Source organism: Protopterus annectens, chromosome 7.part1, assembly GCF_019279795.1.
Source record: "Protopterus annectens isolate FY-2018-M chromosome 7.part1, PAN1.0, whole genome shotgun sequence".
NCBI classification, from domain to species: Eukaryota; Metazoa; Chordata; order Ceratodontiformes; family Protopteridae; genus Protopterus; species Protopterus annectens.
The window spans coordinates 312,081,130-312,096,232 of NC_056740.1; the positions used below are offsets into that span (position 1 = coordinate 312,081,130).

At 39.0% G+C, this 15,103-nt stretch overlaps 1 protein-coding gene across 1 annotated transcript in view; it reads left to right on the plus strand.

The window, feature by feature from the left end:
* LOC122807744 (sodium- and chloride-dependent creatine transporter 1-like) overlaps positions 1–15,103 on the plus strand; it is a 992,499-nt gene that overhangs the window by 952,146 nt on the left and 25,250 nt on the right. Inside the window, exon 12 of the mRNA XM_044078732.1 lies at positions 5,442–5,542. Coding sequence (XP_043934667.1) covers positions 5,442–5,542 — 101 coding nt within the window. The remainder of the gene's footprint in view (positions 1–5,441; positions 5,543–15,103) is intronic.

A 15,103-nucleotide genomic window follows, 5' to 3' on the forward strand; every position in this document is an offset into this window, starting at 1 on the left:
AAACATAAATGAAGTTAGGCAACAAATCCAAGCATATTTTCTATCCTACACATGAGGTTGATTTATAGGTTCATAGGAGGTTACGAGGCTAATGGCCCTAGTGCCTTTCCAAGCCTAGCCATGTTATACCTGTGTTCCCTAATTGACCTTGGTTAGATGGTTGTTATTCGCAGAGTGAGTCTATGATCATCACTGAATGCCCCTGTCCATTAGGGGCATAGGTGTCACCCTAGGGTGAATTTACAGTCTCCTATCCAGTTATCTAGGTTGTACTTGAATAGGGCTATTGAGGAGCTTTACTTCATGTGAAGTGGGAGTTTATTCCAGAGGAACGTCGGTCTCTGGGTGACATAGCTGTCTGTCCAGAATGTTTTGTTAATGTCACAGGCTAGGTTGAGATCTCTGGAGCGAGTGGCTCTTATCCCATTTGATTTGTGGATGTGTAGCATTTCTATTAGTTCTCTGTAGGCCAGGCACAAGTCGCCTCTCAGCAGCCTGTAGGATACAGAGTACAGTGACAGGGCTTTCAGTCTTTCCATGTAGGTTATATTTTGGAGGCCCTGAATTTTCTTGGTGAGAAACCTTTGTGGTCTGTTCAGCTGCTGCAGGTGTCTGGTGAGGTACATGCAAAAGGGAGTGTTGTACTCTGTTACTGTTCTGATGAGGGTCACATACAGAGGAGTTATAACATCTTTAGTCTTGGAATGCTATGCCCTTACTTTTGAGATGTGCAACGTAGAAGACTTTCCTTACCACTGTGGACACATGGTGATCAATGCTTAGATTCCTATCAGCCTGTGTTCCCAAATCTCACACTGCTAGGTTTGAGCTTATGGGGGTGTTGTCGATATTATAATTTGCAGGGACTTTCTGTTTGCCTAAGGGGATAATAATGCACATTTTTTGCATTTAGTTTTAGTCTGTGGCTTTGGCATCAGTCATTTATCTGTGTTAGTCCCTTTTGTAATATGCTAACATCATTTGGGGACTCAATGATTGCACCCAGTTTGCAGTTATCAGCGAACTTTGTAAGCCACAGACCATCTACTTTCACCTGGACTTCCGAGAAATAGATTCAAACAGTAGAGGGCCCAGCACAGATCCTTGAGGTATGCCATTGGTAACTGGTCTACTGGTAGAGGTAGAATCCCCAATTTTGACAGTATGCTTTCTGTCGGAGAGCCAGTTGGCTACCCATCTAGTGATGTATGGATTAATCCTCAGCTGGAAGAGTTTCTCAATGATAGCTTAGTGGGGGATTGTGTCAAAAGCCTTGGCTAAGTCAGGGTAGACAGTATGTATTTTTTTGCCCTCATCTAAGGCAAGGCTTTGGTGACATTCTCGAAGAAGTCCACCAGGTTCAGTAAACATGATCTACCCTTGATGAAGACAAACTGTGTCAGGTCAAGAGTTTGAAGGTCACCTATGTTTTTGTTGGCAAGGTCCATGATGATTCTTTCCATAGCCTTGCAGATAAGACTGGTTAGGCTTAAGGGTCTATAGATCCCAGGGTCAGCTGATGGACCCCCTTTGTGTAAGGGAATTACTGTTGCTGTTCTCCCATCTGCTGGAACAAAGTCAGTGCTCAGGCTGAAGTTAAAGAGAGTGCTAACTGGTTTTGCTAGGTCTTGTTTTAGATTGTTTAGTAAGCAGCCTGGGATGTTATCTGGTCCCATAGAGGAGTGTTTTTGGCTTTGGAGAGCACAGATATGACCTGCTCTTTGGAGATACTAGGTAGAGGACTGGTGTCTGGGGTATGGCTGATAGGGACATGGGGGGTGAAGTTTGCACCAAATCTGCCAGCTAGCAGATTGGCAGTTTCCTGAGGCTGAGTATGAGAGGTACTATCCACAATATGTTTGGTACATAGTTGGGCATTCCTTTTTAGATTTCAGATGTAGCTGACGAATGCTTTGTGATTAGACTTGGATAGGAATGCTAATTTAGCTTCATAACTAGCTTTAGAGGACTTTGCAAGATATCTGATTTGTTTGTTCAAGCTGTGGAGGATAGTCTTCTCCTGCTGAGCAACTTCCCTCTTGTCCTTAGATATCAGTTTCATATTCTATTTATACTGAAGGTCTACCAGGGTGGCCTGTTTGTTTGGGAGGACCTAGTTTTGATCCGGTCAGGTATTGCTGAGTCTATACAGTTGGTAAGGTGGTTATACAGGGCCTTTCTATACTCCTCTGCATAGGAGTCATTGTTGGCTGTGTTAGCAGGGAGGTGTGAAACGTTTTATATCATTGCCTAGGAGGCTGTAGTTTGCTTTAGAGAAAATTTTCATTTTTTTGATCTCATAGGGGTATCAGATCTGATCATTACTTCAAACAAGACAGATGTATGGTCTCTTACCAAGGAGGGCAACACACAGGGCATATTGCAGTGATCCCACCATGTTGGTGAGTACTAAGTCTAGGACATTTGAGCCCCTAGTGGTGGTGTAGACTAGCTGTTCCAGGGTATTTGTATTGACAAAGTTGAGGAATCTCAGGGGGAGCATGTTTGTGCTCATGTATGTCACACAATCAGTGGAAGGATAGTTGAAATCACCCACAACCAAAGTGTTTGGCTGTAGAGTGAGTGACTCTAGTAAGTCCAGGTAGGTAGTGTGCTTCTGTTGGTTCAAGGTGTGGGACCTGTAGCTAGCAATGATTTGGTGGGGTGCTTTACCTATAGTTATTTGGCCTGGAGTAGCTCAAGAGAGTCGTACTGTTTAACCAGTCTCCAGTTATATTTGGCTTTAATGAAGATGGATACACCTCCACCTTTGGTTCTTTCACACTGGTTTTGACGTATGGATATGTGAAAGGCAATGTAGCCTTGTACAGCTAGGGTGCTGTCTGTGGCCTTAAACCATGTCTCAGTGACTGCACAAATGTCAGCATCTTCCAAGGTGATTAGTGCTTCCAGGTAGTGCAGTTTCCTGTTTAGACTCTGAGCATTAAGCAGCATAACCTTGAGTTTGTCTCAAGAAGATTTTTTTTTACATTGGAAATGTTGTTTTGTCATTGCCTAAAAAGGCACTATGGGAGAGGCAAGTGCTTTGCCAGTATCCAAAAGCCTAGAGGCGATAGGTGAAGACATCTCTAGCAAAGCAGCATGGTCTGTTAACCATGTCTGACATCTCTAGCAAAGCAGCATGGTCTGTTAACCATGTCTGACATCTCTAGCAAAGCAGCATGGTCTGTTAACCATGTCTGACATCTCTAGCAAAGCAGCATGGTCTGTTAACCATGTCTGACATCTCTAGCAAAGCAGCATGGTCTGTTAACCATGTCTGACATCTCTAGCAAAGCAGCATGGTCTGTTAACCATGTCTGACATCTCTAGCAAAGCAGCATGGTCTGTTAACCATGTCTGACATCTCTAGCAAAGCAGCATGGTCTGTTAACCATGTCTTCCCAGGCTGGCAGATGCTGGATCCCCTTTGATTGACACCAGAAGCTAAGCCAATTGATGAAGTCAGTCTTTTTTGTGTATATTGTGGCATCATCCTAGGTGAAGGTAGAATGCTGCTTAGGGCTAGGGACATACCAGTCTGGGACACATAATCTGAGAGTTCAGTCATTTATTTCTTCATGTAGTCTAGAGAGGTACGTCTCAGTGTAATGTGATAGACTCACAGTGGTAATTCTTGTTGAGTGACTTGAGTTCATGCATGATTTGATGGATCCTGACACCTGACATGCAGCTGACCTTGACCTTCTCCTTGTCCAGCCTGGGGAGGGAGACACCTGTGTGCCTCACTATGGAGTTGTGAATGACCAGGACATTTGGTTTTGAGGTGTTTTGCCTTACGGGCTTATTTGCTGAGACACTGGTGTGTGTGTGGTGGAATCTATTTGCTTTGCAGTGTGTGCAAGTGGTTTGTGCTTGGGAGGTCTCTGATCTTTTGGTTGGCTTGTATTGAGCAACTCTGTGTATGTGCGTCTATGTGTGGTGACCTTGTTTTGTGTGAGAAGTGATGTGTGTGTGCTGACAACCTGTTTGATATCTGGTTTATTGTTGCATGAGACAACTGATTCCAAATTCTTAGTGTAATTACATCTGTCACCTACTGTATTTGTTTTAGGAATAAATAGTTGTCAGTATACATGAGGCATTGCCTCAGGATGCCCATGTCAATCAGGTTGGCTCATAACTGACTGTCCATTATGACAGTTTTTTTATTGTAACCACTTTTTGGGGAGTTGGCTAGTTTGACCAGATTTTCCACTGGTCTTAAAATGTTACATAGCTAGCTGTCGTTTTTTGTGCCCTTGGCTGATTGTTGTTGTTGTGTCTTTTAGCTTTTTCCCGGTTAGGGGTCGCCACAGCGGAACTCTGGTCCGGTAATGATTGGCAGTAGATTTTTACGTGCCGAGTTGCCAGCTCTGACGCACAACCTTCAACGAAGGTACGCCCATTCATGCATGTCTCCACACAGAAGACTCTCTAGCTGAGAATCAAACGTGCCTAAAAAGAGTTTACCATGGATTAGTCCTCATACCTGGTTACCATATATATATATATATATATATATATATATATATATATATATATATCAACTAATTCCCTATAAATGTAGGAATACTTGCATACTGAAAACAACTTGATATTGTGGTTCTTGCAGAAACTCTATAGAAGTCTTGAGACTGAAAGCTGAGATTAATTCCAGCTTAAATGCACAAGTAACATAATGCAATTTTATATGAGTTTCAGTTCAGAAGTCCCACTTTTCCACAGTTTCATATTTTCTAATTGCTGGTTTGATTCAGCTTGCCACGCCATTACTGCTCTAAACCCACAACATGTATAATCTAATCCCGTCGTTCATTTTACTGGTCTGTGTTAGGTTTCCTGATCTGGAAACTACTACCACTATCCTCTGCACTTCTACTTTTAACTCATTTCTCTTTTTAAATTGTCTAACATATCTTTGCTTTGTTAGATCTTTCATGTTTATATTGTTTGTCAGATTGTCTATGCTTATTCATAAATGTAAACCATTATTTGTATACTGTATATTTTTTGTTACATTATGGTGTAACACAGGCTGAGCCTGTTTGATCAATGTTCTACCCTGGTAAATAAATAAATAAACAGACCACATTTCTTATTAAACCCTGCCACAGTTTTCCAAATTAATACTTGTGAAACTGTGTTATTGCTGTACAAGTTGTTAAGACTTGCCAAATTTCAGACATAGCAACATTTTGGTTTTCTGAGGTCTCATAGTGTCCATGTTGATGCCAGTAATATCTTTATGTTCATGTGAAGTTTCTGTTTGCATCAGGCAGATTGAAATCCACCCCCACTCATTGTTTCTATATCCTCCTAGTGGTGTACTATAAGTCATTGTGTAAAAATGCAAGTAGTTTAATCTATTATTCAAGGACAAGAATTCCATTGTGAGGAAGAGACACAGTCAGTGTAATTTGTATCTGTTACTTTACCAGGAGCGGATCGATTCATGGATGACATAGCTCGTATGATTGGATACCGTCCTTTACCCTTCATGAAGTGGTGCTGGGCAGTGATAACACCTTGTGTTTGTGTGGTAAGTCATCTCTCCATGTCCTTTAAATATTGTTCTTATTTTTTTTCAGATAGATAAATTGTTTAACATTATTTTTAGAAGATAATGTATGAAATTAGGATGGAATATGCTGCAATGTATATCAGGCCTGCAATACCTCTCAACTGTCGAGATTTTCACAGAATGTTCAGGTTTGTGCCTTAGACTTCATACACTTTAGAAAATCCATGCAAAACCTATTATTCTATCAAATGTCTAAGTTTGTAAGACAAATATTTAAAAATTGTCCCTATTTGGGGGGACCTTTATCCACCATTATTTACGGCTTTCTCCAGATTTCTTCTTCTAAAAGGATGAGAGGTATGCAGGCCTGACTTAGCCTTTTGTAGGATTGTAAACCTGAAAGACCCTCTGCTGCTGAATTAAATCAAAAGTATAGCCAACCATGCATAATTGACACATGGGGTATACTTTTTTATTTTTATTTATTTATTTTTTTTGCACCAATATATTCAAGAATTTAAATACAATTATTTAACATATTTACTGTTCTTTTATTTTTTATGTTGCAGATTTTGTCAAATGGCTTTTTTTTTTCAGAATGCCAGATTAGATTGATAAAACAAAGCAATGTCTTTTGGCTTTTCCCAGGTAGGGGTTGCCACAATGGATCACCGGTCCGCAGATTGAGTGGCACTGGAGTTATAAGGTGTCAGGTTGCCAGCCCAGCACCCAACTTTCACAGAAGGCACACACATACATACACGCACATACCTGCATGTCTTTAAAGCTCAATCGACCCCATGCAGACTTCGCATAGAAGGCGCTCCAGCCGAGAATCGAACCAAGAACCTCTTGCTGTGAGTCGACAATGCTAACTGCTGCACCACTGCAGACGTGCCAGATTAGATAGATATTTGAAACTTTATTCTTAAGCCTGTCATTTTGGGATTTTTTTCAGTACTAAAAAGTATATGTTGTCCAGACACATACATTGTCTTGGCTAGAGGCTATACTTGGATGGGAAAAGTGCTACTTTCTAGAACTTGGTGTATAATTTCAGAAGTCCTGGCTGCACACACATCTTAAATGGTTGAATGCAACAGCAATTTCTCTGGCGGCTTTGTAATATTAAATATTGTAATCATGTCAAACATTTATCATAGGACTGTATGTTGACAACATTTTGTACACCAGTCATCCTGGATAGGGTTTAATATAATTAAATGAACCATGAAAATAATCAAACCACCCATATTATGATAGTTCAAAGTGCTTTTCCCTAGCCTCCCTCCACCACACTGAACACTGACCTGCTTTCACCATCACATCACTGTCTTCTACTATGCTCACACTTCAAGTCAAGTGTTTTGCTCCCTGTTTCTCTGTTATAACTGTAAGCCCCCCTCCTTTCCCCTTTCCCCTGTCTCACTGTTACCAAATCTACATCTCTTTTACATCCTCAAATTTCTCTAAAGTTACTTCTAAGGTGTCTTTAACACTATCTGTCATCAGTATACTATTACTGGCAAATACCATAGTTCATTGAAAAATAGCCATAGTACATAATATTTAAGGACAAGTTGTATTAGAAATGACCTAAGCCTGGACTAGTGAAACACAGTTATGTAACATTGGTGAATTTCTGTTTAACAAGTGGGGAATCAAGCAATAATCATGAACCCAACAATGCATGTATGTATTTCATAAGATGTGTAGTGTATTAGCAGTGTACATCAGTGGTTATGTTTAACAGCTCACTGTAAAATGGTGCACAGAAATTTGGTATAATGGTTAAGGTCTTTGCCTCATAAAATAATTACAGAAATATAGGTTGTGAGCCATGTATTAAAGGATAAGGACATTACATCAACCAACCCAATTTAAACCAACTAAATGCCATATACCACAGACCTACCTCATCTCTCCTTTTTTTAAACATCAATGCAAGAAGTATAATTAACAAAATTCAGGACCTTCTTGCCTTACTTGCCCTATATAAACCAGATATCACTATAATAACTGAAACATGGCTTAAACCAGAACACCACAATAATGAAATTACTGCCCCTGGCTACAATATTATTCGAAAAGATAGATTAGAGAAAAAGGGAGGGGGCATAGCAATCTTATTCCAAAATCATCTCAACGTAGAACAACTGGACTACAATAACCAAGAAGTCAAAGATGTAGAATTAATCCTTGTCAAATTAAAAATAAATTCCAACAAGCACATAATTATTGCAGGTGGCTATATCCCACCTGGGAATAACATAACTGTAATGGAAAACCTGCTTAGCTGGATGTGTAACTCCCTTCCTTAAAAAAGCATACTATTAGGAGACTTTAATACTGACTGGCTTAACTGCTCTAGCCACAATCCCTCTGCCTTTATAAACCTCCACAGGTTTACCCAAACCATAACTACCCCCACTAGAACTGACAAAACATCCAAACGCCAATCAGTCTTAGACTGGATCCTGGTATCTGACCCCACTCATGCACAGCTATCTGGCTGTCTTCCAGATAGCCTAAGTGGCCACCATCCAACCTACCTACTTAGGAACAATTCCCAAACCATTAGCCAACCTCCTCAGTGTAGTTTGCAACAAAAAGAGCATTATAGCTACTGACTTCATCAATTCACTAAAAAGCTGCAACTGGGACCCCCTAAAACAATTATCTCTAGACAAAGCCATAGAACACTTTAACACAACCTTCCTAAAAATCTTAAAAATTCATGCACCCTCCCGAACCATTAGAATAAAAACTAACTATGCCCCATGGCTTACAAAATATACTAAAACTATAATGAAGGATAGGGACAAGGCCTGAATTCTGTATCAGAAAAACAAAACCACTAGTTTTAGACAAAACTATCTAGAACTCTGTAACAAAGCCAAAAAAAATCAAATTACACAAAACTAATTACTATAAAAACATGCAAGAAAAATATGCTTACAACCCCCAAAGATTCTGGGCCAGTCTAAATGGCATACTCCACCCAGGAAAATCCACTACTTCATCTCCAGTGCTAACAATTAATCTTGAAAACATTCCCACACAATTCAACAAATTCTTTACCAAAACTGTCCAAACCCTTTCCAATGCCCAAAACAGTACTTGCAGCCCCACACCAATAAATACCACGACCCACCCCAATATTCAAAGCAATATCCCCAAATTCAACCTTTATTCAGTGTCCACCAAGGTAATTTCCAAACTCCTTAAAAAACTTAAGTCAACCACACTAGCAGCAGACAACCTACCAACAGATTTCCTTCAGATATCTGCTGACGCCATAGCCTATCCTGTTTCTATTCTCATAAATAGGTCTCTCTCTGAATGTAGAGTACCCACATCTTGGAAAACATCACATATCATCCCGCTACACAAAGGAGGTAACTCCTTAGAGCTCACCAATTATCGTCCAATAGCAATCCTATAACCTTTGTCCAAAATATTAGAAAGAGTTTTTCACACACAACTAATGCAATAACTCCAAAATAACAAACTTCTCTCCATATCACAGCATAGATTTAGACCTTCCCACAGCACCACCACAGTGCTACTATCATTTGCCAACACAGTTAACCACCACAGAAACAAGGGTCTGTTCGTATCTTCTATATTCTTAGACGTAGCAAAAGCCTTTGACATGGTAAATCACAGTATGCTTCTTGAAACTCTGTCTACCCTAAATACAAGTCCCCCCTCCATATCATGGTTCAACAGCTACTTATCAGACCATCAACAAGCAGTTTTCTGGCATGACCAGCTGTCCACCCTGTTACCAGTAACTATGGGGGTCCCTCAAGGGTTTATTCTTGGTCCCTTGCTATTCTGTCTATTTACTAACCAGATCTCCTTATCATCACCCTCTGCATCAATAGTACAATACGCAGATGACACCACCCTTATTTGTGCCGCCCCCACCCCAGACGAACTGCAATCCCTAACCCAAAATAGCTTCACCATAGCTGAAACTTGGTTCACCAACATCAAACTTCTTCTCAATCCCCCCCAAAAAAACCAAACTTAATCTTTTTGGCCCAGGCAGACCACCTTCCCTAAATAATAATTTTCACATCATCTCCAAAGATAACATTTAAATCAACCCAACCACACACGCCAAACTGCTAGATGTAGTAATAGACAATTACCTGAGATTCGACATCCACATTGCACAAACCATCAAAAAAAGGAAACAAAAAACTCAGACTCCTTTACAGGAACAAACACTTTATCACTAAATCTACCAAAGCAACCATTGCAAGGACTCCTCTTCTAGCCATCCTCCTGTAGGCTTCTCCCATAATCTCCGCCAAACTGATTTAAATAAAATGGAATCTTGCTATAACAAGATCGCCAAGTTTGCTACCAAAGCCTCATATGAGTCCCACCACTGTCTATCCTTTAAGCAGCTCAACTGGCTGGAATTGCCTCACATACTACTACTCAATCAACTATCTATTGCACATAAACTATACTGCTTTCCTGATATAACCCCAGCATTACAACATCTTATACAGCCCACATACCGTCTAGAGCCTTATGCTCTAGTAATCATAACCTCATAATTGTCATCAAGCACAAAAATGATGCTGATAAATCCCTCTTTGACAGCACCATTGCCAAAAACTGGAACTCACTACCAAGCCATATAACTTCTACCACCTCCACTTCTCATTTCAAAAAACTCATGAAAACCCACTATCTAAATAACTGGCTATGCTCATGTCAATCCCCAGGATAATTCACACCAAGAAGTTGTTTTGGAACTTCAGCTATGTATAGACAGTTTTCTCCTGAAAACTTGCCAAACTGCTGATAACTACCTTACTGAACAAAAAAAAATTTTTTTTACTGTATAAGTTGTTAATCTCTGCCACATTGTTTTTCAGTGATGTATGTAAAAGCTATTAATGCTCTCTCATTTATTGTAATGTATTGTATTTTAATGTATGTTTTGTATTTTTCTTGGAGCTTTTCTCCCTGGGCCTCCACTGAAAATGGATCTGTGTCCAGTCGGACTTTCTCGGTAAACAAATGTAAAATAAAGGAAAGAATCAATTTCAGTTTTAACATGAAGTAGACATTAACAGACTGTTATTAAAATTACATGAATTGGTGCAAAGAATTCGGAAACAGACTTACAAACTGGCATACAGCTCAGGAAAATATTCATGAAAGCATTTTAGCTCTCTCACAGATGAAATTCAGTCTATAATTGTGGATACAGTTAAAGTGTTTTGAAAGAGAAATTTCTTCTCTTGTAAAGAGTTTGTAACCATTCACATATATAAGCATATCTGAACACAAAACACAATGTGTTCTGTGAGGCTGTCTTCTGTTTAAACATGGTGTCAGACCTGCAGTTTTTATTTGTGGGTGGCCAGTAATCAAGTCTGGATTAAATTTAAAGAAAATACAATGTTCTGGACTGAAGAGGTTCTACCTTCCCCAACCTTTTCTCTTTCTTTCTCTTCATGCCAATACCTGTTTAACTAACTGAGAGTGATATTTCTGAATACAGTTTAATTTGCTTGACTTGTTGGATAAAAAAAAAATGCTTGCTTACATTGCTTGAGACCTGCTGCCAGCTTGACATACAATTATAAGTATTTTGCAGGCTTACTCAGAAATATACAGAAAGTCACACTATCACAGAATGGACTTAATTATTACAAACACCAAAATAATATACATTAATTGTTCACACCTGGGTCTTTGTATTTAACTTAAAAACAGGTTGACCATTTTGAAAATGTGATCGTTAGCATAAGCACCTTAGTGACATTAAAGTATTAGACTAAAAGCTAATCTGGCATCTGTACTAAAAGTAAAGGGAAAAAAACAATGAGTTTCAGTGCACAACCAAACCAATAAACAAAGCCAAAGCATTGATAACGGAAGAACCACCACTCTTGTGAAGGCAAATTCAAACACAATCATTTAATAGTTCCATGGCACTGGGTGCTGGCACTGTGTGCTGTGGAACTATTAAACAATTGTGTTTGAATTTGTCTTCACAAGAGTCATGGCTCTTCCATTATTTGCACTAAAGTACTTTAAGAGAGACACTATTTGATCTGATGATGGTGATAAATGCTAGAAGTGTTAAAGTTCATTGGAAATATGCTGCACTTTTGCTATGCTGCCATAAATAAAACCACAAAGTGTAAAATGTGTGCAACAGTATTGAAAAACTTGTTTCATGTTCACTTATTTGATTGTGAAAACTGTTTCAAAAGCCTTGGTAAAAATGGCAACATTAAAGAAAACAAGAGTTAAAAAATCCTGGGAAAACAACCTGAGGCCATGCGGTAATGGGAGAGGGTCAGATAAAATATGAAACCTGCAAACATGCATCATATGTAAAGCAAATATTTATGTGTTGCATTAGTGTGATGTTAAAACAGTATGTATTAACAGAGTTGGAATGTCTAATTCTCTAACCCTTGAAACCTATTAGTAGGTGAGACTAACAAAAATGTGAGCTTAGCTATATAGGTGACCAAATCATTTAGACAACATTTAAAAGGGTTGAAACCTTGGTGCATGCTGTCAATATATTACATGAAAATGAAAGAATTGTTCAATAAACCTGTGTAACATTGTATCCAGTTGGAAGAAAAAAGAAACTACATGCAACATCTACTACAAAACTCAGAGATTCAATATTATAACAGTGTATAAACATAAATAAGGCTGTGAACATTATTAAGAGTACAGACTAAATCTGTGTGTTGCATCCTGTATGTATATCTGATAAAAATGAATCAATAAATGGTTTCATCTGGAAATGGTTAGAGAGGACTAATGGGAGGACAGCTCCATTGCCAGTTGCGTTGATAGTTTAACGGGGCATTGCCATATTCTGAGTAACAGAAACTGCATCAGTTCTATCGCTTTCTATGACTTATGCAAAGTTATTGCATTGTTTTATGAAAAATGCTGGAGGACTACCAGATGCTCATAGATTCACACCTAAAACTTGCAATCTTTCTTGCCAATACATAAAGCCCCACGAGAGCAAATCGAAATTTACACAAGGGGCATGTTATTCATTCTTCACTGCTAAGTACATTGACAATCATACTGGTTTTCATTGTGTTTGCTAAATGTTATATCGGTATACATGATGCTTGCAAAGGAGACCAGACTTAGGAGAAAGGAGGAGCTCTTGCTCAACTTAAGGAACTCCAGACCATCAGCAAGTGAACCACTGCCAGATATGAGGTAAAAAATAGCCACCAAGGTGAAAGATAACCACAAAGCATTCTCTAACTGTTAGAAATCTCAGAAACAATGCCCAGTAGTGTACATAGCTAGTAGTAAAAGGGTATGGCATACCCAGAACCAGGGGACAGAGCCAATCTAATAGCAGGTTCCATCCTGTATTCCCAGATCACATACCTGCATCTATGCTTCCTCTTTAAATCTCCAAAGAATATGTCCTTAAGGCAATATCCAAGGCCAAGAACACTACTTCTATGGGCCCAGGTAACATATCTAGTGTTCAACCTGAAACAAAACTGAGATTATTCAATATCAGCCTCCAAATATGCTTTGTGCCAGATGAATGGAGGACAGCAGCAGTCATCCCCTTACACAAAGGTGTACCTGGGTAAATATAGACCTGGGTAATTATAGGCCCATAAGACTTACCAGCCTCATCTGTAAGGTTATAGAAAAGATCATTGTGGAATTAATAAATGAGGACTTGGGTAAACTGCAAACTCTTGACCCAAGCCAGTTTGGATTTGTAAAGGGCAGATCCTGCCTATATAACCTGGTCAACTTCTTTGAGAAGGTTACCAAAGCAGGTGCAATGTTATCTACACGAGTCAGTGAACACTGATACTGTTTTCATCCATTCACGTTTGCGTTTCAAGGAAGAAGTGGTTATATCAGCTTCTGGGATCCGTTTTTATACCATAATATTGTGGAACTATTTACATGATTATTTCACGCTAATTTGGTTGCAGTTGAAATGTCTCATATGTTCAGGATTATTTGAATTGTTGTTATTTGTTTGATATTTATATTTAATAGTCATTTCATCTCATATATTTGCATCAAACTTTTTTGTTATGATATATTATTTATTAATTTTTGTCACTAATACCAATCAATCTTGGTAAGGATTGTAGATTCTTACCTGATTTTAGGAATTGGTGGTCTAATTTTTCACAGTTAAAATACATTACATGGTTTGACAAATGTATGTTTTAAGTTCATACAGGGTTAGTTAGGGTTTATGCTTCTCTCATAGTCATTTGGCTATCCAATACACATTATAGTGGGATTTTATATAATCCTCTATATTTTTGAATTTTTCTTGGTGCAGGATTTACAGACCAGCCAGCGTGGTTTACACTGACCATAAGAGATTGGTCTTTATATTTCATATTTTACTATACTGTTTTGTTGACTATCTTTTTTCCTCCGTCTCTTTTGAGTGAATTAGTTGTTGTACCGACCCATTGTTCAGTCATTTTCCTGTTTCAGCACTATGATCTGCCATATTGGCCTTAACCATATTAGTACTTAAATTAACATTTGCTAGTGCACAAATTATCTCATGTATATATATTAGGGGCACAGCCATAACTTAATTAATAATCTTTATAGGCCTTTTTTCTTTTGAGCTGTCATTGTCCCCTCAATACTTTTACTAAACAGCTGACGCAGTTTTGTACTATCATTGTCATCAGCTATTGTGGACTATGGATCTTTCCAGTTTGGTGACAGGATTATCTGCAGATAGGAGGACCTCGGAGCTTTTGGCTTGGGTTCTCTTCCACAGGAAAACTCCAGTACTATGGATCAATTGGATTCAGAATCCATTTGTGCACTAGCATTTGAACAATTACATACACATCTCAGATCACTTAGATCAAACATTTGGCACTCTAAATTGTTTAAGGCCTATATGGCTAAGGGGATTACCCCAAGAGGCTTGAGAATACATATTCAACCCCATGTTGGGGTTGCTGACCAGGAACTCACTGAACAATGGTCTTCAATACAACAACAGGCAACTATGTCCTTTGTGGATGCTTTATCCAAGTTTTATGACAGAGTCATTGACTCAGAAATAGATACAGTCAACAAGCTGGTTGGTGATGTGAAACCCTTTGAAGGTGAAACCTTTTTCAATAAACAACTTAGTAAAGTAGCGACAGACCTTAATATTTTAGAGAATCAACTATGCACCAGGAAACTTAAAAAAATTCAGAGGGATCAGGGTGACTATAAGAGTGCCAATCCCTTTGCAAGTTACATCAAACAGGTTAGATTTACACCTAACTACACAAGGACTCCCAAAAGGAAAAGACCTCGCTCTATCCTTAAAAAATCGAGCCTAGCATCTGGCTCTTCAACTGAGGATATTTCATCATGCACTGATAATGAACTACAGTCAGTATCAGGATCACCGTCCCCCAAAAGGATACCGGGCCCAATCCCTTTAGGCCCAGATACCACCGGGGGGGGTAGGAAACACAGGAAGCATAACCAATATACAAGGTATGTTGAAAATGGTCATGCAGAAATAAATGCCAATGTCAACAACAA